Genomic DNA, 27753 nt, shown 5'->3' on the forward strand with positions numbered 1-27753 from the left:
TGATAATTATTCAGAATTCGCCTCTTCATTGGCAGAAAGCGGCGTTGGAATTATCAAGCAGGATTTTCACAGCCTCGCACGTGATGAGCCCTGCAAGGCTGCGGAGTTTTCTCGCCTCCAAAAGGTCCATCTGCCTCGGCGGACTCCCTAGGACATTTTCCGAGGTGCTTCATTATCCGTGTCTTTGCCAATTTACAGAAGGCCCAAGCAGCATCTTTCATGTTATTGCGACGATAGTCATCCCGTCATGAAGGCTTGCTGTGCCAGATATGCTGCATCCCTTGTAGCTCCAAACACTACTTCTAGAACAGCAAGTCTGTTGTCCCGACACAAGGCGCCTTTAGTGTCCCAAGCACTGCTCCGACGACAGGTATGATCCATGTCCTTCAACAAGGACTAGAGACCAACTAATGCCTCCTAGATGTCTTCATCTCCGATCAGATATGGCGCAATGCCAAAGGAACTTCCAGGCGATGACCCCGACGATGTCCTATTCAATTCCCTATATGGCGTTCGAACGATCGAGTTAAACCGACCGAAGAAGCTCAACTCTCTCAATGGTTCAATGGCGCGGAAGATACTACCTCGTCTGAGAGAATGGGAGAAGTCGCAGATGGCAAATGTGATCATGATCACCGGAGCTGGACCGAAAGCATTTTGCGCTGGTGGTGATGTTGCCGAGCTTGCGTCGCAAAACAAGGATGGCCCAGAAGGCCAGAAAAAGTCCACAGACTACTTTGGTCTTGAATACCAACTCGATCATTTGATTGCGACCTACAGTAAACCATATATCGCCGTCATGGACGGAATCACCATGGGTGGTGGCGTGGGCTTGTCTGTACATGCGCCCTTCCGAATTGCGACGGAGAAAACAGTCTTTGCCATGCCCGAAACAACGATTGGGTTCTTCCCCGATGTTGGTGGAAGTTTCTTCCTTTCTCGACTAGATGGAGAAATCGGTACATATCTGGCCCTGACTTCTGAAAGACTACACGGGGTTCAAGCATTCTATGCTGGAATCGCAACACACTACCTGGACAGCTCGTTGCTTCCTCAGTTGACGACGCGATTGTCAGAGCTTGTTTTCAGAGACTACGCTAGTTTGTCAGAACGACTACAACTTATCAACTCAACAATCGCCGAGTTTACTAGCAGCCTACCCTCGTCTGATTTGGGTAAAGGTTCTAGCCACGGTGATCTAAGCGGCAAACTGCGAGAGGCCATCGACCGAACATTCAAGCATGATACTGTTGAAGGCATCCTCAGCGCACTCGGCCAAGAGTCTCAATCTGGAGATGAGTACATCTCAGAGTGGGCGAAACAAACCCAAAAGACGATCGCTCTCAGGTCCCCAACCAGCTTGAGAGTCACTTTGCGACAATTGAAAGAAGGCAGAAACTGGAATATTAGCGAGACATTTATCCGCGAGCACAGAATGGCGGCCAGATTCATGGAACACCCAGACTTTGTCGAAGGCGTCTCGGCTCGTCTTATCAACAAGCCCCCTACCAAACCCGTCTGGAAGCCTGCAAGCCTTGCCGAGGTCAGCAAGGAGGATGTCGACGAGTTCTTCACCATGTCCCCGGACTTTGAACCTCTGGCTTTGGTGGAGCCATATGAAGGGGCGCTTGATCAGCACTTCACAGAGTATCCGCATGCAGTTTTTGCCTTACCTAGTGAAGCCGACATTGAGCAACTTGTCAGGGCGTATGGTCAGGAAGGGCAAAGAGCAGTCATCGAAGCGGTTGCCAATAGATGGAACAACAAAGCTGGTGTCAGGGAAAAGGTGCGAGAGGTTCTTGCACGCAAGACCAGGCTTGAGGACAGAGGCATATCATGGAAGCCTCAGATGCCCAATTTATAGATAGAGAGGTTTTGTATATGGAGATTTGTGTCACGCTGAAAGCCCAATTGTATTTTCAGACCTTCAGGCCTGGGTTATAATAGTAGCACGACCTGCGATTGTTGTCCTCGATTTATATGTTGGTCGGGCGATACTGTTCCCGTGTAGACTACTGAGAGTAGAGAGTGCATGAGGAAATTCCGCCTTCCCCAACCGTAACCAAAATTTTCTCCGCACCGAATTCATCAACACCGCGTGCGGTTCCTGATACAATCAATTTTCCAGGACGTATCTGCGTTCAATCTTTTGATTGATTTGAATAAGTGCGCATACTGACCCAAACCATCATGTCCCTCAATGATAGGAATGTCTATCTCGACCACGGTCCTTCCGACGAATCAGACAATGATGCAGGTTACGATTCTGAGGCCGCAGAAGTGTCCAAGACTACCAGATCCTCGAAGCGACGGAAGATAGATCACAGCAGCCCTATCATTGAAGACGAAGTGCAACGGCAGACTTCAGTTTCTCCTTCGCCTTCTCATGATTTACCTGAACAGTCCGGAGACGAAGATACCCATACTACACACCACCAAAACACTCCCTCCGAGGTCGGGGGGTCGAAGAAGGCCTCGAAGCAGAAAAGCAAAACCAAGAAAGAGTTAACACCAGGCGTGATATACCTGTCTTCACTACCACCGTATTTGAAACCAGCTGCGCTGCGCAATCTGCTCGAGCAACGCGGCTTCAGCCCCATTAAACGACTATTTTTAACGCCAGCATCAAAACACAAATCATCGTCCAAAAAGAACTCCCGGCAGCTTTACACAGAAGGCTGGATAGAGTTTACATCAAAGAAGACAGCCAGAAGATGTGCTGAGAGCCTGAATACGCAGCAGGTTGGCGGGAAAAAGGGCGGCTTCTACCACGACGACGTATGGAACATGAAGTATCTGCGGGGTATGCGGTGGGAAGAACTGATGGCAGGTATACGAGAAGAAAAGAGAGAAGAGGAGGGCCGACGAGATGAAGACAGACGGGTAATTGCTCGTGAGACAAAGATGTTCGTCGAGGGCGTGGAAGAAGGCAGACGGAGGGAAGGTATGAAGAGGAAACGAGAGATGAAGGGTGCGACAAAAGACTCAGATGCAGATGCCAACATTCAGAGAACATGGAGACAGGCTGAGGTCAAAGGCAGAGATAAAAGTGACCAGGTCAAGGAAAAGGGTATCAGCGACGACGTACGGCAGGTATTGGGCAAGATTTTCTGATGATTTTATGGCGTTCGTGAAACCGCCACCAGCACGATACAACAGACTTCGCCTGCCAGTGCTCGATACACGAATATCAACAGCTCCTATGGGAAATTGTACTTCTATGCTATTGGGCATCCATCTTCCAGCTCGTCCTAGATCCTAGGACTCGATCTCTAAGGTCAAAAGCCTTTCGTATGATTCAATTATCGGGTGACTGAGTCCGCTTCAGACCTGACTGGTAGAGCAGTTCCAACCACTTGCGATTCCATTGGTGATACGAGACAAGACCAAGCACAGACGGAACGAATGAATTGACTTGAGATCGGGACTGCCTAAAATAAGCCAACTCTTAGCTTCCATCTCCAGTGGCGATCATTCAGCTAAGGCTCACCAACACTCTGTGACCCTTGTATCCATCTAGCACGCATACTCGAGTAGGTCCAATGAGGAATTCGATCGGGGCGCGTGCACTGATCTGGCTGTGGCGATCAGGCTGCCAGCCTCGCCAAATCTCTACCTCGTAGAAAGAGGCATCGACATGGGTGATGTGGTCTGCTGACCCTTCAACGGAGAGGTCTGGCCGCAATTCTCGCCTGGCCATTGACAATATGTCGACCTCAGATATATCCATGCCGAGATCATTACTGGATACCTCATCATCACAATTCGCGTTAACGTTATGAACCGCTGGTACGACCAATTCCGGACAGAGCCTCTGTCTGCGCCCGCAGATATCAGCGACGCTCAAACATGGCCGCGAATGCCAATGACCCCATCTACAACTACTCGAGCCCGCGACCCGAATGCTCCCGATTATCGCTACCAGGTCAACCAGAAATGTGTTTATGAGCGCCGCCTCCCTGGAGGCTCGTACATCACCGCCCACGTCCAACGTCTTCAGTCCGGTTACTATGACAGCCCAGTAATACATGAGGACACCATTGACAATGTCCGCTTCGTGGCCATCAACTTTGTATTTCATCCGAGCAGTACAACATTTCGCTTCAAGTGTGCTGAGATACGAATTGCACTTCATCATAGCAGGGAGGATACCCTGAGTCCATTACAGGTGGTCGCTGGTGCCGCCCAAAGGCACACAAGTCATGACCATGGCACTCAGACAATGTCTAGCTCGTTGATGAGAAATCCTAGTTTGCACTCACGCTCTGATCCAAGAGCATTGCCGCCCAAGTTTCTTCGCCACGCTCCACACTTGTTGTACGGGTCTATCAGTCCGGAGACACTGAACTGGAACTTCAATCTAGCTGGAAGCCTTGGTGTATCACAAGGGCCTGCATTGGCGTCCATCAAGCCTTCTTATGGTGTGAAAAGCAGTTACAAGGTGTATGAAATGATGAAGATTCAAGGCTCGGTCAGGACGTTGAGGTCCTGGTACAGTCATGAGTACGATATTGAAGACGGCGAGATGGTATGGACTCTCGAAGAAAACCGCCTTCAAAAATCTGGACTACCACGAGAGTTCACTTTCGTTATGCTATTGACCAAAGGGAGTGGGGGGTTTGAAGAATCTGGTGATGTGAAGCTCGAAGTCGACATTCAACCTAAGATTGCAAGCTTTCCAGAATTTATCAGCAATCTGCATAGATACCAGCCCCTCCAGACTGGGATTCTTGATCTCGACCGTGATATTGGCCAGGTATTCGAGCCTCAAGTCAAGGGCAAGGGGTTCAACTTCGCCAATATCGCCACTAGTTTCGATGATTTCGTCTATCTCCCGGGTACAACTTATTCGAATTCTGATACAGGCATGTTTCAACCGACCACAAACGTGGTGATGCAATCACAGCATCAGAAACCTGTGAGGCCACGGCCATCTCTTCCTCTTGGCGATACCACTCTCAATCTGCGTGTGTTCCTCGAGTCTTCCCGGGATTTGCCAATTCAAACCAGCAAGCCGAATCCCTCGTGCATCAACCTCAAGGCTCCAACGCGGACAATAGGTCGAACGCCATCACTACTTCCTCCTTCTGTTGTCGGCTCTTCCAATTCGACTAGACGGACGATAACGATATCAGCTAGGAGATCTGTGCGCAAGCAGCGGTCTCGATCGGAGCTCTCAAAGGAATACCACTCGCCTTCAGCCGGGCGGCAGACCCTACAGCAAACAGATGATGATACGCCAACATCAAAAGATTCGACAGCTCCTGTCCGGTCGATACATTTTTCTTACCAGGCAGGATGCCGTGACCATTCCAATGGTCCAGTAGGCAATGCTAAGCAAGAAAAACTCATAGCCACGCCGCCCGAAGCAGGTCTTGACTCAAGACCAGAGTTCAAAACACAGCCTTTGCACACCAGTCAACGTATGAGACAACCACTACAGCTTGGTTAGCAGGAAATTGGAAGTCGAGGGGCTTCAATCCACCTCTCTTTTAGGAACTTTCATGACCACACCTGTGGCCTGGCTTCTGCTGCATCCAAATAACTTGGCTGAGGATGCGTCAATCCTAGCTTGGTACCGGATGCAATGAGAGGGAGAAGCAATAAAGCTTGGTGATCCCATGCCCTGGTTTGCTATCCTACAGGGAGCGAGCTACCTCGAAGGCTCGGAGGTGTATATGCTCTGTAGGACATGCTTTTGCATTTTGCTGGGTACAGAAACGAATGGTCAGACCTGACTTCATGCCTGAGACTATGGTCGGTGTTTCCGCGTCAAGATTCAAATTTCAAAGTCCCCAGTTCCAAAGTTAGGCACCGTGGGCACCAGGGAAATATGTGTCTTGCATCGGTTTACAGAGTACAACAAAAACGCCATGTTTGACGAAAGAGCCCTACGCATGCACCTGAAATGGACATCAATCCAATCTCTCGGGCATGCTAATGCAGGTACAGCCACAAAAATTATGGGTAATGACCCCGGTCAGGGCGTTAACGGGTGGCAGCCGGCCCTAACCAGAGCATCCACCATCCCAGCAGATCCCGGGCGCCATTATGGGTCACCACTACAAGGATATTGTGTAAGGATTCCGATGACCTTGATGAGAATAGCAAGGACTCCTGCTGGTGTGCAGTCAAAAACACTCTTAATCTTGTTGATTATTTCTACAGTATCACTCGTGTTTATACCTTTGTCTTTCGTTATTATCCTTACTACAAGTCACTCTTTACAATTGCACGTCATTCGTTTATTCATTGATTTATCGTGTCTTCTTTGAAAGATCTGAAACCCGCCGCTTCCCTCAACAAAGCGTTCTTTTATCGAATCATAAACTACGGATCAGCAAAGATGAAAACTAGTCACGTATTAGCCTTGTCCTCCGCGTTGCTCTCTGGAGCAGATGCGTATTTCAGTGGCTTCAACATCGGCGCGAATCTTCCCTCGGGAGCATGCCGGAGTCAGTCGGACTGGGAGTTTGCTTTCAACAAGATCGCCAGCTTCCCTGGAAACTTCAAATCAGCCAGACTTTACGCTTCGAGTGACTGCAACACACTAGCAAATGCCGTGCCTGCGGCCCTCGCGACAGGAACCTCCCTCCTCGTTGGTATCTGGACCGAAGATAGCAATCACTACGAGGCCGAGAAACAGGCCTTGCTTGACGCCATTCAACAGTATGGCTCCGACTGGATCCTGGCGGTGTCTGTAGGCAGTGAAGACCTTTACCGGGGTGACACTGACGCAAACACCCTGGCTTCGCAGATCAATGATGTTCGCGGGATGCTGTGGGGTCTCGGAGCCAGCAGTAAATCTGTCGGACACGTTGATACTTGGACCGCCTGGGTCGACGGCGCAAACACTCCTGTCATCGACGCGGTGGATTGGCTCGGTAACGATGCCTACCCGTACTGGCAAGGCATCGGCATCGACAACGGTGCAGCAAGCGATGCCTACTGGGCTGCAGTCAACCAAGTTAGGGCTGTTGCACAAGGAAAAGACGTCTGGACCACCGAGACTGGCCAGCCCATCTCCGGAGATACAGTTGGAAATGCGGTGCCGTCTGTTGAATCGCTGCAGACCTACTGGTGGCAGGTGTCTTGTGCCAGCTTGACCAGCTTGAACTATTTCTTCTACGACCTCGATGACTTCACTGCGTCACCTAGCTTTGCCATCGTCGACTCGAACTACAACCCTCTCATCGACATGACTTGTGGTTCATGATCCGGTGGCTGTATGTGACTGTACACGGTGATCCCCCATTCTTTACCAGCAGAGCAGCTATCATTGCTTGCGAAAAGTTTGTTTCGAGTTTGGTTGATGAGCATAGCGTGGACTGGTCTGGATTGCAGGGAATGGTTATTACTGTTTGGAAATTCCTGATAGACTGCGATTTAATATTATATATGGGTTATTTCTATGAACGGACATACATCTCGATTGATGCCTTTGACAGTTACGGTCTCTCCTTTTCACCTTCCCTCTTCCCCTTTGTCTCTCCTCGCTCGTTCGGGTACTTCTATTAGCTAGAATCCTGGCTCTATAACCAAGTGGCAGTACCAATACCTATACTCGAGGCTAAAGCCTTGTCTTCATCACGACCGCTCGAACGCTTTCCAAAGGTGTAACAGCACAACACATGACAAGAACGAAAACGATTTACAAAGAGCAGAAAGAAGAGACAGGACAGAGCTCAGATCGGCAAAATGGTTTTTTATCACAGACAAAGATCAACCGATGTCGGCTAAGACAAAATGAAGTTTCTCATCATCGCTGCTGGACTGTTCTTGCGAAGAGCCAGTTCAACGAGATTCATCAACCATTGCCTCACCTTTTATATATGAAGTTTTTGTCGAACATGATCTATCGGAGCGACGAGGCTGTTCATCGTCATACTACGGAGTATGGCAATCTTGTTGTTGTCCTCCTTGTCGAGGTACTTCGTTCGACCAGAGATTGTGTTTGGGGCAGGTGGACGTTTCGCGACTTTGCAGAATAGAGTATGTCGATGAAGCGAGTTTTGATATCACCTCCTGGTCCAGCTTAATCTCGTCCGCATAGCAATGTCGGCTATCTGGATCGGTGCAGAGTTATCTGATAGTACTGAGCAGACTGTGAAATAGTCCGTACTACGCGGCAATAACCCTGCCACTGCTGTTCTACGACTCCGAGTACAAGACACGAGCAAGAGACTGCGGAAGGCTCTATACCGATTAGAGTAATCCGTACATCTGACTCATATTCACATCCCGTGACTTTCCCTCGGCCGAAGCGGGCGGCGCAACTTGCGTTACATTCCTCCGTTATCCCAGTTACTCTGTTTGGCATAGTGCCTGCCATTCTCTGCAACCCCGCGGACGAGGGAATGACGAGAATTGAGGCTTGGACCGTGTTAACGGGCCGACGACCTCGATTTCAATCACCTCACAGCTTTTTGCTCTTCCACTTTCTCTTTTCTTTCTTTTCTTCCTTTTCCCTATCCAAATCACCATTCTCGCCTTGCAACCAGGCAATATCGGCAAGGCGCCCCTCTTCGCTTTCCCCCAAGTTCCGGTGAAGGTCAACTTTGGATAGTGCACAATGCCGGTCACTACAGCAGTCGTACCGTCTCGCTTCTTCGCAGCATTCTTCCCACCATAAGGACCATCAACATGGGTTCGGTAGGGAATGCTACCCGGTTTACAATGACTCTTATCTACGGCAATCTCCTCTGGTCTATACCGACCAGCGAAATGTTCAACAATCACAGTACGGATACATAGACGGCGGGCTTCTAGACCCAACTGTCTTCCACCATGGCCATGTCAACGTCGACGTCGATCTCTTCGACAGTCTCAACAACGATGTTCCTTTTGACGAACAGTTGTGGGTGGACTTTGAACAAACCTCGATGGAAGAAGAATTACCAGCGTCGTCGGGACTTGACACCTCGCTGGTGGAGGTGGAGGTAGAGGCAGAGGCAGAGGGGAAAGAAGCAGATTTTGTTCCTGGGAGTGTCTCGAGTCCATCGACAACTTTCCCAGAAACATTCTTCATGAACCCGTTCGCTGTCTCCTTCCCGGGAGATATTCCGTGCCATTCGTCAATATCAATCACGGACTCAAGCACGGCAACGACACCTTCAATGACGTGGTCCACGACACCCAAGACCGCCACTCCACATCTTAGCCAGGAGACTTCGATGCTCAAAGCTGCCACTTGCGCGCCATCCCTGGTGAATACTCCAGCATCGTTGCCAAGGTCTCGCTTGACCAGACCGTTGGCTGCAGATGCGTCCAGGACAGGGGAAACTTCGGTGTCTTCTTCTTTCGCTTCAAGTGCGGCACCTGCCAAAGTGATGAAGACGACACCAAACCCTCCTGCGGTCCAACACACTCAGATTCACTTTGTTGATATGGCCGACAAGAAAGGTGCACAGCGGATTCGCAATACCATGAATTCACGCAAGCATAGACAAAACAAACTCGACAAGATTAGGGAGTTGGAAAAGAGACTTGCTGGTCTCGAGGAGGAGAAGGGGAAGTGGCGAGAACGGGCGGAGGGATTGGGATGGAAGCAGGCTTGAATCATGCTGGACAAGCATGGAGTTTTTATAAAGAGGGGATTATGAGAGTACGACTTTTTCTCTTTGAGAAAAAAAAGCTTTTGATTATTCATTATCCATTATCTTGTTTACTCTAATTCGATCTTTGGAACCTTCAAGAGTGATAGGCCCTTGATTCTTTCTAGGTAATTTTCTATTAGTGGTCGTAGGGGGTTGACAAAGGTTGCCTTTGACTGCTGTGGGAGGGATGCCCAGGCATCCTCAGGCATCAATGCGTTGCTGGCTGAGCAAAATGATCTAGAATCGCTCAGAAAGGAAAGTTAGGGTGCTGCATCCGGTGGGGATAAGGCCTGGGTGACGTACTCGGGCATCCTCAGGCATCCCCAGGCACCAGGTACTCTTACTGTAGGCGTTGACATTAGGTAAGTACTGCAAGGTGGTAGAGGCCCTGTCTCCGCAGTTGCCGACGGCCGATGGTTACGAGGCTGGTACGGAGTACTTGATCACAACTCCAGCTGACCATCTTCGAGGTTCATTCCATTCTCTACAAACACAACTCTTGTGCCTCTAGTCAATCGCTCATCTCAATGCGCCGTGAAAAAGTCGGGGGACGTACACAACTCCAGTCGCTTCCCACAGAACCTTCTTCTCTTCGCCTACGAGCACGCTCACTCACACCAACCTCAAGGACCGAAACTGCAGTCTACAACACGGCTCAACCGACGCCGCAGACAGGCATCCGTCAACCCTACACATCGACCCTCCCCTACTCCTCGTCCTGCACGTCTTCTCCAACTAGCCCGCCATGTCGAATCCATCCCAGCTCCTTCTTTTAGCCGACCACATCAAACTCTCGCTCTTGGAACGTCAGCGCGCCATCTCTCTCAACCTCGACCCCAACCCATCTCAAGATTCCAACGTCGCCCGCTCGTTAGAATCCTTCCGCGAAGGCATCGATTCCCTCTCGTCGAATCCCGACGCCGACACCGCAGCCCTCTCCCGACTACGCTCCCAGTACGGCGACCTCGCCCGGCAATTCCACGGCGAACCACCCTCCACCACCAGTCCCACCACCCTCTCCTCTCCCAACGACCCGTCCCTCGAGGAAGACTTCACCCGCGCCCAGTCGCGCAAGTCCAACGAGGCACCGAGACCCCGTCGGTCCTCGAACCTGCGCACCCCGTCGTCAAATCATCAGGCGCCGTCCAAGAATGTCCGGTTCCGCGACAACCCGTCCCAGGAGTCTCTCAACGACGCCGAGGACGAGGCGACCCGCGCCGCCCTCTTTCCGTCCCGGTACACCGACGGCGATGCGAATCGCGCCCAGACCCCCGACCCGACGGAGTCCATGGACAACGTGCAGATACACGCCTACCACCAGCAGGTGATAGCCGAGCAGGACGAGCAGCTCGACAGGTTGGGGGAGAGTATCGGGCGTCAACGTCACCTGGCCATGCAGGTCGGCGACGAGCTCGAAGGGCAAATCGCGCTCCTGGACGAGGTCGACCGGGGCGTGGACAGGCATCAGGGCAGACTCGACGGGGCGAAGAGGAGGTTGAAGACGGTCAGTCAACGGGCGAAGCAGAATTGGGGCATGACGACAATTATAGTATTGATTGTCATCTTGGTTTTGTTGATTGTTCTCTTGAAATGAGAGTCTAGAAAAAGAGTGACGCTAATGGAGGACGAGGATCAAGAACAAAGGCTTTGATTTTCTGGACGAGAGCGATAACGACGAGGCAGAGGAGTTGATACATCCTGCCTTCTGATACGGTGGTGGTAAGAGCCGCCTTCGGGCATGATATACCATACCCTCGATTTCAAGGTGCCGGTGTATATAGGTGGATTCTTTGAGGTTGACGAGGGGAACAGTTGTAACATACATGCTTGCTGAGCGAGTTCATTCCATGAGGTACGCATCGGCGAAGAATGGGTCGTTTTACACTACACTCTCTGCAGATTGCACACTGCAGACTGAAGAGGATCTTGGTAACCTATAGCTTACCTTGCCTTATCCGAGTACCAATCTAGGTACCAATCCAGGTTGGAAGTCCGGCGCGAAGTAATTACGATTAATGAAATGAAGATTAGAAAAAAAAAAGATTCTAGGGGTTTTCCGTTCTGTTCCACGACAACTTTGGCATTGGAGGCAGGTAGAGGACACGTGTGGTAGGTATGTGGTACTTTGGTAGAGGTCCATTGGACTCTGTGCATTCTCCTGTGTGAAGGTTGAGTAAAAGGGACCTAACAACGTCGTCACCGAAGAGACACCATGTTACTCAGTGGTCAGCCGCCGTACTCGAGCTCACTGAGGCTTGCTTTGTTTTTCCCTTTGTTCAATTCTTCCCCTTTCTCCGACGAGTTGCTGTAATATCGTTGGACGGCCCAAGACCGCTTCATTCTTTTTCTGCATCACCATCTGATACACACGTCACCTCTTTGGGTACACAATGCTGTCGAAAGTCCAAGTCGCTCGCTGGTGGTTCTCGAGACATTGAACCGAGAACGGAACAATTTCTTTTACCTGTCTGTACACAGAGTGTGACCTGGCCTGCCCCGTCTAGTCTGGCGCTGCATTCTGCCCATCCGTACAGATTTGTGAATGACAATAGCGATGCGTGTGATGGCCGGTTCCTTTCGTACTCGTACTCCTAGTCGTCACTTTTCTCGTCACTTTTCTCGTCACTTTTCTCGTCAGACGTAGGTAGGGTGACAGAATCTTTTTTTTTATCGCACAACGGCACCCTTCAAGGTCTTGACCGTACACTTTCCTTTACCCTCGACTATCAAATGACCCTTTTCGGACCCATCAATCTCGGTCTTTGAGGCGTCGAACCCCACGAGCAAGTCGTCAGTCGTGAAGAAGCCTGGTTGGATGGCCTCCCACTGCTTCTTCTTCGGGTTGAGTTGTTTCTCGGGGCCACGACCCTCGCCGTACGGCCAACCCTCGAAGAAGACGGGTTCTCCTGCCTCGGCGCCCTCGGGAGGGTTGACGAGCTCGACGACGCGGTCGGGGGCATGGGGGTCCGCACCTTCTTCCGGGGCGGGGGACGCCGCGAGGACCATGGCCGCCGACTTGATGCTACGCATGTTGACGGGTTTCAGGTTGGCGACGACGACGACTTTACGGTTCTGCATCTCCTCGAGCGGAACCAGACCGTTGAGGCCCGAGCAGACAGTACGCACGACCTTTCCCGTCTCCTCGTCGACGCTGGTGTGGTCGGTACCCTCGGGGTCGCCCATGGCTATCGTCGAGACGTACAGACTGTCGGCGTTCGGGTGGGCGATGGCCCGGAGGATGTGGCCGACCCGCAGGTCGATGAGGGCCGGGGATAAAGGTGCGGCGGGCGCTGCGGCCGGTTTGGGCTGTTTGGGCTGTTTGGCTGCCTTCTCCTTCTTCTTGTTCGAGCCTCCTCCTGCTGCTGCCGTTGCGGTGGAAGAAGGGTCCGCGGGGGCGGCTTCGACCGTGTTGGATTTGACATTCTCGGCGATTTCGTGGTTGAGTCCTGCCTTGACGTCCGCGGGGACCCCTTTGTCGGCGGGAGAGGACGAGTCCATTGTCGTCTTGGGGGAGGATGTGCTAGAGTTGGTTTCGGGTTGAGGTTTTGTCCGTCCGACGACCAGAGGTTTGTGTTGCGCCGGCGCGGACGTCGAAGGGGAGGAGGAATCCGATGTCATTGAAGGGTCGGAAGGGTGAGACACAGACGAATGGTCTCTGGTGCTTGGTGGGTTCGTGGACGAGGTGTGAAACAGACGACGACCTGCACTCGGGTTTGTGTGAAGGCGTGGGCGCGGGGTGGAAAAGTGTAGGGTTCGATGGGTCGCTGTTACGGGTGGCACAGCGTCTAGTGAAGAGGCTCGCACTTCAAGGGGCTGTACGTGGCTCGGTCGTGTGGTGAATTGATTTTTCCGTCTTTGAACTCTCGCTTCGAGGTTGTGATGAAGGTGGAATTGCAGACTCAACACTAGACCGTGAGAATTGCTAGCAGTGTGTTTGCTCACACTCTGAAAATCTCCAGGAGTTTGTCTGTGCTGGGAATGCGTCCTAAGGTTATGCCTTGTCTGCGTAATCGAGGATGTGTGATGGGCTGCTGGTGTGCGTTGTAATAAAGCGTTGAAAGAAAAATGCGTGGCGGAGTTGGAGTCATTGCAATTATTCACTCCCAATGATGGTGATGATGCGGAGCGCAAATTTTGTAGTTGCACCACCAACCGACCAGATTGAGGCCCAATCGATCGGCGCAATCCTTGATGGGCACTTTTTCGACCACCAGCGTTCATGGTTTTGAAGCCGAGACACTATGCTAGGTATACTCTTCTCACAAACAAAAGGGATGACTTCGAGCAAGAGCTGGACCAAGCGATGGGCAAACAAGACTCTACAGGATTAATTTGGTGCAGAGAAGAACTCTGGGCGGAATCAGCCCCTTTTCATCATTCATAGATCTCGGACTCTGATTCAAACTGATGGGATCAATTCAGTGAATTTGTTCAACGAAGAATGATCATATTTGGCTAATGGACATTTCGTCCATAATACCCAAGTAGAATGTATGGTTCTTGAGAAAAAAGCTGTGATCTTACACTGACCGTCCTACTTCCAGCTGCTTCTCTCACTCTTTTGCTATCGTGATCGGTCTGCACTACACCACGAAGAGCCAAACCCAGTGACATTCAAAAAAACAAGGAGGTCTTGATGCTAGTCGCATGCCTCTCCAGCTAGCCTGAAGTCTTGCAACCTTGAATTCCTGAGTCTCATGCTCCACAACACCCTCCTTCACTGCACTTTTGCCTCGTCACTAGATCCAAGCTGCGACTTCTCAGATTTCGTCCCATGTTCTCGTATTGCTGTTGACTCTGAAGATTGTCTCACTTGGTGTTGTGAGCCTGTTTGAAGCAAATTGAATTTCTTGTCCCCTCCAGAACTGGTAGCCTGTGGCCGTTTAGGCTGCAGAGAGGAAATCATCCAGGTAATTCGAGCTTGGTCGCCAAAATCGATGTCCAAAGGGCTGTATTGATAATTACACTTTTCCCAGTCGATTTGGTGGAGGGACCCTTATGGGAAGAAGATGTAGGAAGAGAAGTCAGGTTAGAAAATTCGAAGGTGGTACGTTGTATGACCACAGCCGGTCACGTGCGCAGTAACTCCCACAGGACGACCTTTCATCAAACCTGGTGATTTAGGGAGTACCGCAAATCCTCTTCTTCCTCGTAGGATACAGTGGCAGTTGAGAGTCGAGAGCCAAGTTAATGTCGTTCATGCAGCCAGACTGAATGCCGCCAGACTCAAACCTGAGCTGACTTTTCTGTCAAATGTTCATCCAGCTCAACTCCATGCATTCGAACTCTGTAGAGACATGTAAAGTCTGATCCGTAGTTCGAAACTACCCGTACCACGAACATCTGCGCATAATAGACATTTGAATTCTCATTCACATCGAGCCTGAATGCTTGAACATGAGCTGCCTCTTTCGAAGCGTCATACGCCATCTTCCCAATCATGCCCCAGCTCGGCCCAATTGGGCTGTTTCCTTGCAGTGATCTGATGTCTAGTGCCGCCCATGCATGACTGTCAAGATGTTTAAAATCGGCCCAGATCTCGATAAGTTTGGGAGTGGCTCCGGGAGCACGCGACCCAGCCACGGGATAATTCTCCAACACAACCTCGGTCGGATAAATTGGTCTGGCAACTCGAACTCCTAATCTCATGGTATCTTGATCTGTTGAGGATGATGATGAGCACCAACAGTCACCCACATCTTGCCATGCAGATAGAGCAGTCTCGGCATGCCGTGTCTGATAATATGTAGAACCAACAAAACGCAAGAGGACTCTGCGACCGAATGAGAGTGGCGTGAGAAGGGTCGGAGAAGTAAGCCGGGGCTCTACCAATGCTCCATGTTTTGGGGAGAAGTAATTGATCTTTGGAATTACCGGTGAAGCGACATCTCCTGAGGACATTGTCCGTGCAAACTTCAGGCCTGCAATGCGATTTGATAATTCCGACTGTTGTTGTCTCAATATTTCCATGTCATCCTTCTCTTTGGCGAATTGGGTGTCAATCTTGTCGTTCAGTCGTAGCTCAAGAGCCCGTATCTGGTTGTTGAGATTGGTCAAGGTGGCAGACAATCTTGACAGATCTGCGTTGTTCCCGCTGGTGACATTGAGCAGCCCGCTAGGTGTCCGGACGCAGCTCCCACAATACTTCTGCAGGGTCAATCCCACCGGAGATGTTGTGTAAGGGTCGCAGACAAAGTGAGAATAGGTGTAGCAGAAAAGAAGACTCGTTGCAGCGATCATGAGCATAACGAAAAGAAGGTTGATAAAAAGCGGGATTATTGATGAGTGTGGAAGGTCCTTCACCACCCTGCAACACTCCCTTACCAACTGCCGCGTCCAGTCGATCAGTGAAGAGCCAAGCTGAGATGCCCTCTCTCCAGACTGTCTCGCATACTGCTTTGATGCATCCAACGCCTTACGAAGGAACGGTTGTTCTATTTGTCGAACTGTAATATTGGGCCTTCGAAGACCTCGTTCATAGTTGTAGCTGTGTTCAAACATGCCGCTTGGGAAGCTAGAGGGGTCGGTATCTTTGTGGGAAGCGACATCATCCGCAATGCTGCGCGGAACATCCTCCTCAGGTATTTCGTCGAGTTGGCTGCTTTCGAGTGAACTTGCCCAGGCCGCTACTCGTTGCGTCTTGTTCTTCTCCACATCGTCAACTCCAGCAGATGGCTCCTGAGAGTTTTCTCGAGAAGCTCTCCGATGAGCTCTCTCACCTCGAGATGTTCTTTGGAGGTTTGCGTGAGCCTCTTCGGCATGATCTCGGAGGTGTTGATCAGCTTGTTCGACACCAGCGTCAAGGGTCGCGGCCATTTCCCTCAGATTCATCCTTCCCCGTGGGATCAGCTGCGTCGGCAACATAGGCGTCTTGCTCGACCCATAAGCGTATGATTGCTGGATCTTCACTTCAGGCAATCTCGGCTGATTGGCGCCGCTCTCGGCCAAGTTTGGTTGTCGAGAGGCACCCCGGGTAGTTCGCTGAGGTACAGCATTTTCGGGAGACACAACGCTATTTGCTCGTGTTGAGCGCCTCATGGGCGACGCGCCACGGACAGGTGTTGCACTTGGCCCTCTAGCTGTCGATCGCCGGGGGGGCATGCTTGGTTAGATGGTACCGGCGGCAGCTGGCGAGCGTCAGCCCAAAGAAACGCGCATGTATGGCGAGAATATCGTGCGTTTATGCTTTGCTTGATACAGAGCAGAGCGAAGGTGGTACGTACAAGGAAAAGTGCGAGTCATTCGGTGATGGAAGAAATTACTGAGGGATATGCTACCGGAGGCGGCCAGCCATTACGAAGAGACTAGGCAATATGATAGTGAATTGTTGCCGTTATCCTCTCAACAAAGTCTCCAAGATGATCGTAAAACAAGTCGCGCGCCGATACAGTGGAGCGATTCGAGGCTCACACGAGATTGAAGCGAGATCTGCCTGTAGTGCAGAGAACTTCGCATATGTTGAATGAATTGAGGTTTTCGGCAGCAAGGACGTGTCAAGCAGCAAGATTAACAGATAATTGTGTCAATTGAAAGCCGTGTCATCGAAAAATGGGCCAGATGTGGTGTTTTGCTGTTATGTTGATTCATTGTTAATACTCGTAGGACGCGTCGATGCATTGTTGAAGTGACCGAGTCCGGGAAGCCCAAACATTCCAGCCACGCGTCACGTGATCATGCTTTCTAAGAGGAGGACAGCAATGTGGTAGGGAAAGGAGGGGCAACATTCCGCAGTCCAGGTATTTACATTTTCATTTTCATCTCAGTAATATATTCGTGAGTAATGTACAGCTTTTGCTCTATCAATTCTATTGATATGCTCTCGGTGTTCGTCAATGCTGGCCCTCGAGATCCTTGCTCGTACTGAGTCTCCGATCAATAGGCGACTCATCATCAAAGACCTCCTCCTCAGACAGGACTCTCGCCATGCTGCTTGTGCTTTGACGAGGAGGATTTTCAGGTACTCCTTCCTCATCATTCTTGCGCTCTGCGACGTAGTCTCCCGGGCCTTTGCTCCCATCCGGAACATGGAAACGTCGGTCAACTCGAAGGATGATATAGAGAAATATGACAATGATCTCGATGGTGAAATTGAAGAAATAGAAGCACCACTTCGCATCATACCAGGCTGGATCATCTCTTGGCCGCGGGTTTTTGTAGTTTGTCGCTGCTCGGAAGCATGCCCCGAGACATAGCAGCGTAGAGCTTGTAAGGAGGATCCCGATCTTGGTCCTCCATCGTCCCGACCCAAACTTCTCAAGCCTCGTCTGTCGAGGGATAATCAAACCCAGGATCACCATCGGAAGTGGGAGGAATGATATAAACAGCAAATATGTCGAGGCTGTGATTTGTAGGTCGCGGTCGATGCGATGGATGTTCGGACTGAGTGTGTAAAAGGACTGCACGATTGCGGTTATGACCATTGCCAACATCACTCCAATCAAGACATAGAGAACAATGAAGACAGTGGACAATGTCTTGTGCCAGCCAAAGTGTGGGTGAGCCGCTCGAATGATTCTTTGTGCAAAGATGACGTTGATGAGGAAAAGAATTAGAACACCGGCGTAGGCGAGAATGCTGGCGGCGATTGCGATCTGAACATCCTTCGGATAGCAGGCCCATACGATGCGCTACATCTCTGTTAGCGATGAGGGCGAATAAGACAAAGTTCGAGGACATACCATGATCATTGTCGTAATTCGTGCCATGCAGAAGCCGAACATCAAGCCAGACATGATGAACTTGTGTCCCCGCCTACGGTTGACCTGCAGAATTGTCATGTGGCTGGCCGCGCCGCACATGAATAGGAACAAGAAGACGCTGCATATTGGAACATCAACTCCAACCGTGGGAACACCACCTACTCCAGCAGTCTGTGCCGGGTAGGGAGGGCCCGGAATCCGTTGAGATGACATTGTCTGTCTCGTTGTAAGGGTAGTACTTGATGCTGAAGACTTGTCTTTACGCTCGAGAAGAAGCTGTTTCAGATTTGAACTGAACAGGCGATTGTGAAAAGAGGGTGAATGGTCTTTTATCCGTCCTCATATCGTAAGGAAACCCCTCGACACGGAAATACGTTAGGCGAGTATCTCCGAGTCGCCATGATGCGCTGCGACGGTGGGTAGAGCCCAATGCACACAATGAGAGTCTGCTATACGAAAGCGTTACGAAAGAACGCATCAGGCAATGATAAAAGCGCGAGTCGGTACTCGTCGCAATATTGATCCGTGTAGAGTAGTGGCCAATCAGAGGGCGAACCCGGGCAACTTTCTATCGGTTTTCTCGACCTCGCGCTCCGTTCCCACCGACATAGAGCGAGCGAGCTCCACGATTCGTGCATCGACCATCCATACCCTGGTACGAAAGGTTACTCATCAGATCTTGGGATATGAGTAAAATCTCCATCCCTTGATCGGTACGTTACCGTCGCTTTGAACCGTAGTACACTTCGCTTGAAGGTGCTCGACCGAGTGGTCGGAGACGGAATTGCAGTGGTGATGTGTGATCAGTCATCTTCGTACTCGTACGAGTTCAGTAGGCCAGCAGTTGATAGAAGACCTCACCTAAGTACACACTTCAGTCTTGTAACGCTCTAGGGCCTTTGAGTTGTCCAAGGAGAGTTGTTTACCCATAAGTCATCATACTGGTGGTACGAGTATCTCGACACAAATTGTTGTCTGGCCAAGTACCTCAAAGGGAGAAGACGGAGAATGGAAGGACAATCATCCGACATTTGCGCTAAATAACTGACGTCAATGGGTTCAAGTGGGCGCGTCTATGATTCGGCGCGTTGTCTTCCAGGCTGCATATCGACTTCGTAGCCTCAACCAACATACTTGGTACAGTTCGTTGAGTACTCCGTATCTGTCTGGTTATTGACCCGACCTATCATTGTGCTATTACCACGAACTTGATCCCGACCTTCAACTCGAACCTTGATCATCATCACGGAAGGGGGGTTGATTGATCATGGCACCCACTTCCGGATCCGCCCTGAGCGCCGACTCAATTCTCGATTACATGGTCAAGTCGCTGCCGAGCCCTTCTTCAGACAATGAACAGACCCGACTCGTGAAAGATCCCTATGCTGCCATAGCACTCTTCTCCCATGCCTGCATGCTTGCAGTAGGTTTTCGTCTGATCGGCTTGGGAGAAGATCACAAAATAGGTATGAGATCGATGCAAGAAGTCTGCACGGCAGCTCACATTATCCTAGAGGCACAGTCTGACCCTGAAAATGCGCAACCTTTGCCTGCCGAGTGGAATGCTTCCTCTTCATATGCCTTTCGATATGCGCACTCACAGTCCTCGATGGAATTTCTGGTCAAGATTAATCGATTAGGTGGAAAGGCCCTCGTTTTTGGTGTCGGCCTAGGTGATGACAAGACAGCCTCTTTTGAGATCAAAGCACAAGACTACATTTCGGAAGGCTCCATTGCAGAAGCTACAAAAAATTCAGACGTGAAATCTGCACTGCGGAATGTGTTTATTTCAGAAGGACGGATAGTGGATCTGGCCACTCTATTCCGAGTGAGCATCGTCCAGAAATTGGTTCCTGGTATCTCAAAGGCAGGGTATGAAGAGACGTCGTCTACACAAGAACAGCCCAGGAGGCACGAAGAAACACGACCTCCAGCACGGGATCCTTTGCGCGATGATCATCCTCCACCTGCGAGACCATATCCGTTTGATGATCCACTAGCTACGGCGCCCCGAAGACCTTATCCCCCAGGAGACTTTCCACCACCAGGTTTCGAGGACGAATATGAGATTAACACCCCTCCAAGAGGATGGCCTGGTGCTCCTGATCGACCACCCTTCGGCAATATTGGAGATAGAGATCTATATCCGCCTGGACTTGGCCCTCATGATCCACTGAGGATAGGTCCTGGAGGAGGGCCTCGTGGCGGAGGCGGAATGCACCCTACATTCGATGATCCTTTATTCGCAGGCCAAGGTGGACCACAAGGATATGACCCAATGGCACCGCCAGGTGCTCGGTATGATCCCGTAGGACCTGGAGATGGTCGACCACATCTGGGAGGCGGGGGTCGCTTCCCAGGTGGACGTGGAGGTGGAGGCAATCCATTTGGCGGATTCGGCAGCGGTGATTTCATCTGAGCATCCTAGACAGTAGGCAAAAGCCGCTTAGATGGTCGGAATCCCGGCAGACGGCCATCTGAGATACGTGCTGCTATGCCAGAGTAGATGGCTTCCTAACATCTGTCAAAGCAGCGATCCTGCTTTTACTTGAATTGATTACACACACCAAATAAATCCAGGCGATTCTCTTGTATTCTGACTTTGGTGGTGGGTGTTACAGTAATTGGACAGGGACGGGGTAGCGTGGACTAGACAGAGTAAAAGGATTTGAAATTGCCTTTCGCCTCAGCGAATTCGGAATACGAAGTACTTTGAGGGAGGGAGGTATCGAGGCTGCGACACGAGTGCCCAGCAGGTAAATACTGTAGTACGGAGCACTGAGTCCCAGTATGTCGTGCCGTTTGGGCTTGGCGGGGCTCTAAGCTGAAAGCGAGAAGTAACTCGTAGCCCAGTTGTCGGCGAGATTCCCAGCAATGCATGTCATGATTGCAATTTCATAATCAGAACACCAACGACATCACTTTAATATCCCATTCGAATTCGAAGACTTGAACTGACTTGTGTTTCACTCATCACTCATACCCTCTGGAGCATTGCGACGAAATTGCCCCTAATCCCTGTCAATCTTGCGATCGTACCGTGTCAAAACAACATCACAACAATTGGCCTGTTTTACGCACGACCTCTACAAGATCCTACTCCTGGCCAAGAGTGCCTTCTTCCTACGACCCTATCCACAACCTGATTGAGGTTGATACTCAATCATGGATTCAAAAATGGACGTTGACGTAGGCAAGCCTGCGCAGCCGCATGGCTTATCTCCCGTCACAGATTCTCAGTCAATACCTACCCTAGACGGCTGGATCGAGAGCTTGATGGATTGTAAACAACTGGCAGAGAGTGATGTTTCAAGACTCTGCGATCGGGTGAGCATCACCCTGCTTCGTTATCTCGAAGAGAAACTCATCTGGATCGCAGGCTAGAGAAGTACTTCAGGAGGAGTCAAATGTACAACCAGTGGTAAGCTACCGTCGAAATGTTGCGATTGCGACCCATGCTGATGGACCATTCCAGAAATGTCCCGTCACAGTCTGCGGTGATATTCACGGCCAGTTCCATGATCTTATGGAATTGTTTCGCATCGGCGGACCCAACCCGGATACCAATTACCTCTTTATGGGTAAGAGAAGGACAACGCTGTCGGGAGCTCGCTTTGCTGACCTCTTAACAGGAGACTACGTAGACCGTGGCTATTACTCCGTCGAAACAGTCACCCTTCTCGTTGCCCTTAAGATACGATACCCTTCACGCATCACCATCCTCCGCGGTAACCACGAAAGCCGTCAGATCACCCAGGTTTATGGGTTTTACGATGAATGCCTGAGAAAATACGGCAACGCCAATGTCTGGAAATACTTTACCGACCTCTTCGACTACCTCCCCCTTACCGCCCTCATTGACAACCAAATCTTCTGCCTGCACGGTGGGCTGTCTCCCAGCATCGACACACTCGACAACATCAGATCTCTTGACAGAATCCAGGAAGTTCCCCATGAGGGTCCGATGTGTGATCTCCTCTGGAGTGATCCTGATGATAGATGTGGATGGGGCATCAGTCCAAGAGGTGCCGGGTATACCTTTGGTCAAGATATTTCTGAAGCATTCAATCATAACAATGGCCTCACACTGGTTGCCAGAGCACACCAGTTGGTCATGGAAGGATACAATTGGAGTCAGGATAGAAACGTCGTGACCATCTTCAGCGCTCCAAATTACTGTTACCGATGTGGCAACCAAGCTGCGATTATGGAGATTGACGAGCACTTGAAGTACACCTTGTAAGTTGCCCCACAGCATGCTTTCGAGCCTTGTTTTTCTCGGTGTGTATGAGCCAAAGCTAACATTTTCCTCGCAGTTTGCAATTCGATCCATGTCCTCGAGCTGGCGAACCAATGGTCAGCCGCAGAACCCCCGACTACTTCCTATGAACAATTCATCTTTGGGCCTCACAACAAGCATCCGATGGCGATTACGGCATACCCGGAGAATCTCTCGTGCTGCTGATTCCCCGGAAACCAGCGTCTTCCCACAGAAAGAGAAAGAGAAAACGGAGACTCGTTGCATGTGATATATTTTTTGGCGGGACACTTGGCAAACATGAAGGAGCAACGTGTTGTATGGAAAGACTGGTGAAAAAGAAGTAGCACTCATAGAGCTCACCAAAGAAAGAGACTGTTTTCCCTTTCTTTTTTTTGCATGCATGCAGGGAGAATCATGGCGGAAAAGGGAAAAAAGCCTTCAACACATGTACGAAAGAAAGAGTACCTACACAATTGTCAGATGTGTCACGAGAACGCTAAGAAAGACCAGACCTTCGGTGTTGATGAAGATGCAGATATAAATGATGCGTTTAGGTGTTGTCTGTCCGTCAATGGCTTGTGTTTGTCCCCCTAGTGTCTACGAGTACGGAGTCACCATGTGCTAGTGATTGCTGTAATATTACCTAACCACCTATCTACTTTGTACCTACACAAGCGGTATCCTTTTCATTCTTTGTCCCACTGCTGTACGCATAGCTGAGCCGAGCTCAAAGGCTCAGCAAGCGACTTGTATACGCGTATGTGTGTTTTGTATAGCGTGGGCGCCTTTCTATTTCCCCTCTTCACAACTCGGCCGCCTCGGCCTCGACCTTTTCAGGAACATAATCGGCCTGGGTGGCCTCGACGGTCAATGGGCCCTTCTTGACCATCAGGGTCATGACCTCGTAGAGCACGTCGGCGGCGGCCATGGTGGTGAGTTCGGCGTTGGTGTCGTAGGCCGGGGCGACCTCGACGATGTCGGCGGCGACGAAGTTGATCCCCTCGAGGCCCCGGATGATGGTGCGGAGCTCGCGCGTGGTCCAACCCCCCGTCTCGGGGGTCCCCGTGGCGGGGGCGAAGGCCGGGTCGAGCGTGTCGATGTCGATGGACAGGTAGACCGGGTTCTTGGTGCCCACCCGCTCCTTGATGCGGTGGATGATGCCGTGGATGCCGATGGTGTCGATCTCTCGGGCCTCGACGCGGGTGAAGCCGCAGTAGCCGTCGTTCTCGTAGTCGGAGGGCCCCGAGAGGGTGGTGCGGATGCCGGCGTGGATGCTGCTGTCGTTGGCCAGCAGGCCCTCCTCCGAGGCCCAGTAGAAGTAGGTGCCGTGGTTGATGGCGGCCTGCTTGCTGGGGGCGCCGCCGAAGACCTTGGGCTTCCACGTGTCGAGGTGGGAGTCGAAGTGGATGACCGAGATGGGCCCGTAGGCCTTGTTGATGCTGCGCAGGAGGGGGAGGGTGATGGTGTGGTCGCCGCCCAGCGTGATGATGCGCGGGAGCGTCTTGCCCGACTTGCTGATGCCCGGCTCGTCGGCGGCGGTGTAGGGCGTGCGGGTCAGGAGCATGTTGTGCCCGTCCTCGATCTGTTGGAGGGCGTAGTGGTTGTCGTAGCTGCCATGGGTGTTAGGTTTTGGTGTTGTTGTTTGCTTCTTTTGATTTTCTCTGAAACGAATCCGGAGAACAAGCGGAGAGAAGACGGAAAAAAGGCACTTACGAAGTCACTGGGATGTCACCACAATCCAAAACTTTGCCCCAGAAGTTGAATGGGTTGGATTTCATGGGCCTATTCAACAACAAAAGTCGTTAGAAGGCCAGGCCAAGAATGACACAGCAAGTAGACCGGAAGAACTTACACATTATACCCGCCACTGAATCCAAGCTTGCGTGAGCCTTCATGACCACAAACAAAAGTAAGCATGTGAGATGTTAAACAACGTACTAGAGATTGAGGCGTCGAGAACCTTGTCTGATCCCGCTGGGTCCAAATCGAGCGCCAGGTCGGTACGAAGTGCCAGTGTCGAATGGTGCACCTGTGCGATCCCTCTGGTCAGTTTCTTGTCCTCTGTATGGAATGCAGTCCATGCTCTTTTTCCAACCCACCTAGGAAAGCAATGTCGTATTTCTCCTCGTCGCTGGCAAGGCAAGGGAAGTATGGCAGACGACCGAAAGTTGAGATCCCGGAGAAGACTGAATCAGCCTGTTTGGAAACAAAAGCCAGTTAGGTCAACCGTGCAGTTTACGCTGTTTTGCGCTGGAAGGTCTGTCCTTCTTACCTGTGTACCTCCATCACCTGGCAAGGTGTTGTACCACAGAGACTTGTGTGGTCCAGAGATGGGGCTTTGGTCGTGGCCATGGTTACCGTGGGCAATAGCACAGCCGGCACATGCCAACAGCGCAAAGGGTTTGAGAAGCATGTTGATAATACCACCACAATCTTCAGGGAAGCGAGGAGCATGTAAGTTTGCAGAGGGAGGGGGGAAGAGAGAAGCAAGAGGGAAAGGGAAGAGACCAAAAAAGAAGAAGAGCTTTTCAAATAAACAAAAGCACCCCGCGCACAGAGTAATAAAGTACTCGTAATGGAAAGATCAGCTAAGCTGTGAGAGGAGCAGGGCACAGCTCCGGTTACCAATACCGTCGAAGAAGTGGTAGAGGTGAGCGGCCCATTCCATCCAGTGATGGTCGAGTTCCTTGCAGATAGCTCTTCACGGTCTTACCTCAACGTATCCATAGCTTGGGTTCCTGTTACCTAAACGTCGGTGTAGCAGCTCCGGTGATGGTCTGCTGCCCAGGAAGGAGACAGAGAGATAGTCTCGAGCAGAGGTCATGTACGCCCCGCTGGGGTCTGGTACTCACTAGACCATGACGCCATGAGGAAGGAGGACGAGCTTGGGTGCTTGGAACTTGGAGCTTGAAAGATGGAGACAACGGCGAGCCGCGGGTCTGTGATTCAGCTACCAAGTCAATAGCGAAGCGAGAATACCAGGTGGAAGAGAGAAAGTCTGCAATGTCGAGAGCCCGGATAAGGAAGAGGAGCGCACATATCCATCGGCGGGGCGGCGAAGGACATACGCGAAGGGTAGAGGGATTCGAATATTAGTAGACAGTGAGCCAATGCAGTGTGTCACAGAGCAGGTAAGCTTTGCTTATCAGTTGAACCGCCCAGGCTGTTGCGAGATGGAAATCGATGGTGTTTTCTAAGACGTTGAGGTAAGAATAAGAGGTCAACGACACTAACCGCATTGAGAAGGCTGTAATCGGTGGACCCCTCGACGATATCGTTTACATAGTATCGTGACCGCTCGCTGGTCCGCGGGTCCCGAGATAAGGCATTATTCATTCTAGAATTCATATCTGCCCCTCTGGACCCCACAGGAATACCTTGGTCATTCATTCAATAATCATTTATACTACTTTTTGCTTTTCTATGAATCTATGAGAAACCGTCCCTGTAGCACCGCTACTGTGGTCCGTTCCCGACCGGTGCTGGCACCGAAATGCCTGCTTCGCCATTTTCGACCAGCTCATCTTTATCCATGCGTTCAAATGCTTTCTTCACTTGGTGATCCCAGTTGCTGAAAGCAACGATGACCCATTCCAAAATTCCGACAATGTACAATGCAATGCACTGACCGACCCAGAGACCTGGTAGGCCCCAACCGTGGAACGCAAGCCAGATACCCAACGGCAGTGCACCACAGTAATAGCTGAAGACGTTGACCGCTGCTCCAATATGTTGTCTGCCCATACCTCGTAGTGACCCTCCGCAGCTGCCGTTCAGACCATCTGCAATTTGAAACAAGGCCACATAAGGCAGCACATGAGCGGTGAGTTTGATCACCCTTTCATCATCGTTGAAAATTTTTGCAAAATGGTTCCTGGTGCCCATCAGCACAGCAAGGACGATCGTCCCCATGATCATGCTCAACCATGCCGCCACGTTGGCAGCGCGAGCAGCACCCTTCGCATTCTTGGATCCCAACATGTTACCAACTCGTGCACTGGCAGCAACTCCAATGCCGAAGGGGATCGTGTTCATCACCTGATCCGCTGTCATGATAACACTTTGAGAGGCGAGAGGGATCTCGCCCAGCCGCCCAGCCGCAAGTGCCACGATTTCGAATGCCCACCACTCGGTCCCGACGTGGATAAAGCCCAGAATTGCCAACTTGGCGAAAGTGCCTAGATTCTGCAGGCATCTCTTGCTCCAACCACCCCAGCACTCTCCACCAGCCACAAATTTGGCATATAGCACCAGACCCAGGAAAGATAGCCAATAACCAATTCCAGTGGCAAAAGGAGCGCCCATGATACCCCAGCCAGCAACGTAGACGAACAAATAGTTCAGCAGTGCACTGATCGGTGATGTGATCAACAAAACATAGGTTCCTGGTCGCATGATTTCCTGGGCTTGAAGATATTTCTTCATTGTCTCGAAGTAAATATAGCCTAGGCCACCAGGGATGAGGCATGTCAGGAATTTGGCACTGTCGTGTGAAAGCTGAGGGCTCTGGCCAAGTGCCCTGAATATTGGCTCCGAGCACGCCCAAATGATGGCAATTGGAATGTAGAACAGAGTCAGGACAACAAAACCTCGTTGTAGTAGGATACCGAGGTCGTGCTTGTTCTTGCTCCCGGTAAATGTCGACGAGGCAAGGGTGTCCAGGGCTGTTGATCCTCCCATACCGATCAGCCATCCTGAACACATCGCAAACATGTATGAGAAAGCGGCTGTTGAAAGATCCTGAGGCGATGCTCGACCAACGATGAGGATTGAAATTGTCTGCAGAGAGTTCTGCAAGGTATACGCGAGGATTACTGGAATCGACCCACGAAACAAGACCCAGAATTCATGTAAAATGAGTGTCCGAGTAGGTGTTTCGTCCTCGGGGAGGATATCGAGGAGCTCGCCCTCTCCTTGACTTGTAGAATTATCGTCGCCATCATGCTTCTTGGGTAAAAGTCTGGTTTGCTCGTTGGGAGCTTCACTTATGGTATCATCCATCATCGTCAAGAAGACGTAGTGACCAGAATCGTCACCCCAAAAGATTGAGTTGTGAGAAGGACGTCTCCGTGACCACGCTGCAAAGATACACCACGCCTAACAGTCAAGTTAAAGCATATATAAAAGGGATGCCATTCAGGAAAGACCAGAGAGGCAACCGATAAAAGACAGGCCCGACAGATGTCCGTTCAACCTG

The 27753-nt window shown here is 51.0% G+C and overlaps 12 protein-coding genes across 14 annotated transcripts; 8 read left to right on the plus strand and 4 right to left on the minus strand.

The window, feature by feature from the left end:
• The first annotated feature begins 148 nt into the window (after nucleotides 1-148).
• PV06_07356 (uncharacterized protein) lies at nucleotides 149-1934 on the plus strand. The gene is made up of 2 exons (XM_016408590.1): nucleotides 149-370; nucleotides 422-1934. The coding sequence occupies exons 1-2, from the start codon at nucleotides 248-250 to the stop codon at nucleotides 1862-1864; spliced, it is 1566 nt and encodes a 521-aa protein (XP_016260344.1). The 5' UTR covers nucleotides 149-247; the 3' UTR covers nucleotides 1865-1934.
• A 256-nt stretch (nucleotides 1935-2190) lies between these two features.
• Nucleotides 2191-3114, plus strand: PV06_07357 (uncharacterized protein; the record flags this gene model as incomplete). Its single annotated transcript, XM_016408591.1, has 1 exon — nucleotides 2191-3114. The coding sequence occupies one exon, from the start codon at nucleotides 2191-2193 to the stop codon at nucleotides 3112-3114; it is 924 nt and encodes a 307-aa protein (XP_016260345.1).
• A 664-nt stretch (nucleotides 3115-3778) lies between these two features.
• Nucleotides 3779-5552, plus strand: PV06_07358 (uncharacterized protein; the record flags this gene model as incomplete). The annotated part of the gene is made up of 1 exon (XM_016408592.1): nucleotides 3779-5552. One exon carries the CDS (start codon nucleotides 3779-3781, stop codon nucleotides 5450-5452), a length of 1674 nt encoding a protein of 557 aa, XP_016260346.1. The 3' UTR covers nucleotides 5453-5552.
• Nucleotides 5553-5995: 443 nt separating this feature from the next.
• PV06_07359 (uncharacterized protein) lies at nucleotides 5996-7437 on the plus strand. The gene has a single exon (XM_016408593.1). The coding sequence runs from the start codon at nucleotides 6347-6349 to the stop codon at nucleotides 7214-7216; it is 870 nt and encodes a 289-aa protein (XP_016260347.1). The 5' UTR covers nucleotides 5996-6346; the 3' UTR covers nucleotides 7217-7437.
• Nucleotides 7438-8409: 972 nt separating this feature from the next.
• Nucleotides 8410-9746, plus strand: PV06_07360 (uncharacterized protein). The gene has a single exon (XM_016408594.1). The coding sequence runs from the start codon at nucleotides 8883-8885 to the stop codon at nucleotides 9555-9557; it is 675 nt and encodes a 224-aa protein (XP_016260348.1). The 5' UTR covers nucleotides 8410-8882; the 3' UTR covers nucleotides 9558-9746.
• A 254-nt stretch (nucleotides 9747-10000) lies between these two features.
• Nucleotides 10001-11645, plus strand: PV06_07361 (uncharacterized protein). The gene has a single exon (XM_016408595.1). It carries the CDS (start codon nucleotides 10342-10344, stop codon nucleotides 11188-11190), a length of 849 nt encoding a protein of 282 aa, XP_016260349.1. The 5' UTR covers nucleotides 10001-10341; the 3' UTR covers nucleotides 11191-11645.
• Nucleotides 11646-12209: 564 nt separating this feature from the next.
• PV06_07362 (uncharacterized protein) lies at nucleotides 12210-13887 on the minus strand. The gene has a single exon (XM_016408596.1). It carries the CDS (start codon nucleotides 13815-13817, stop codon nucleotides 12264-12266), a length of 1554 nt encoding a protein of 517 aa, XP_016260350.1. The 5' UTR covers nucleotides 13818-13887; the 3' UTR covers nucleotides 12210-12263.
• Nucleotides 13888-14022: 135 nt separating this feature from the next.
• PV06_07363 (uncharacterized protein) lies at nucleotides 14023-16763 on the minus strand. Its single transcript, XM_016408597.1, has one exon. The coding sequence runs from the start codon at nucleotides 16695-16697 to the stop codon at nucleotides 14823-14825; it is 1875 nt and encodes a 624-aa protein (XP_016260351.1). The 5' UTR covers nucleotides 16698-16763; the 3' UTR covers nucleotides 14023-14822.
• Nucleotides 16764-17322: 559 nt separating this feature from the next.
• Nucleotides 17323-19249, minus strand: PV06_07364 (uncharacterized protein). Its single transcript, XM_016408598.1, has 2 exons — nucleotides 18275-19249; nucleotides 17323-18223 (listed from the first exon to the last, which is right to left on the minus strand). Exons 1-2 carry the CDS (start codon nucleotides 18506-18508, stop codon nucleotides 17426-17428), a joined length of 1032 nt encoding a protein of 343 aa, XP_016260352.1. The 5' UTR covers nucleotides 18509-19249; the 3' UTR covers nucleotides 17323-17425.
• Nucleotides 19250-19562: 313 nt separating this feature from the next.
• Nucleotides 19563-20714, plus strand: PV06_07365 (uncharacterized protein; the record flags this gene model as incomplete). Its single annotated transcript, XM_016408599.1, has 2 exons — nucleotides 19563-19761; nucleotides 19810-20714. 2 exons carry the CDS (start codon nucleotides 19563-19565, stop codon nucleotides 20712-20714), a joined length of 1104 nt encoding a protein of 367 aa, XP_016260353.1.
• Nucleotides 20715-21460: 746 nt separating this feature from the next.
• Nucleotides 21461-22684, plus strand: PV06_07366 (serine/threonine-protein phosphatase PP2A catalytic subunit; the record flags this gene model as incomplete). The annotated part of the gene is made up of 5 exons (XM_016408600.1): nucleotides 21461-21622; nucleotides 21675-21716; nucleotides 21771-21876; nucleotides 21928-22534; nucleotides 22612-22684. 5 exons carry the CDS (start codon nucleotides 21461-21463, stop codon nucleotides 22682-22684), a joined length of 990 nt encoding a protein of 329 aa, XP_016260354.1.
• Nucleotides 22685-23187: 503 nt separating this feature from the next.
• PV06_07367 (agmatinase) lies at nucleotides 23188-25211 on the minus strand. 3 transcript variants are annotated; one of them, XM_016408601.1, is made up of 6 exons: nucleotides 24829-25211; nucleotides 24656-24752; nucleotides 24495-24585; nucleotides 24409-24423; nucleotides 24270-24338; nucleotides 23188-24166 (listed from the first exon to the last, which is right to left on the minus strand). In XM_016408601.1, exons 1-6 carry the CDS (start codon nucleotides 24967-24969, stop codon nucleotides 23359-23361), a joined length of 1221 nt encoding a protein of 406 aa, XP_016260355.1. In that variant the 5' UTR covers nucleotides 24970-25211; the 3' UTR covers nucleotides 23188-23358. The 3 variants fall into 3 exon arrangements, with proteins under 3 accessions (XP_016260355.1, XP_016260357.1, XP_016260356.1); XM_016408603.1 differs by having other exon boundaries at nucleotides 24409-24585; XM_016408602.1 differs by having other exon boundaries at nucleotides 24495-24752.
• Nucleotides 25212-27753: the final 2542 nt, after the last annotated feature.

This window comes from Exophiala oligosperma (genome assembly GCF_000835515.1).
Source record: "Exophiala oligosperma strain CBS 72588 unplaced genomic scaffold supercont1.7, whole genome shotgun sequence".
NCBI lineage: Eukaryota > Fungi > Ascomycota > Eurotiomycetes > Chaetothyriales > Herpotrichiellaceae > Exophiala > Exophiala oligosperma.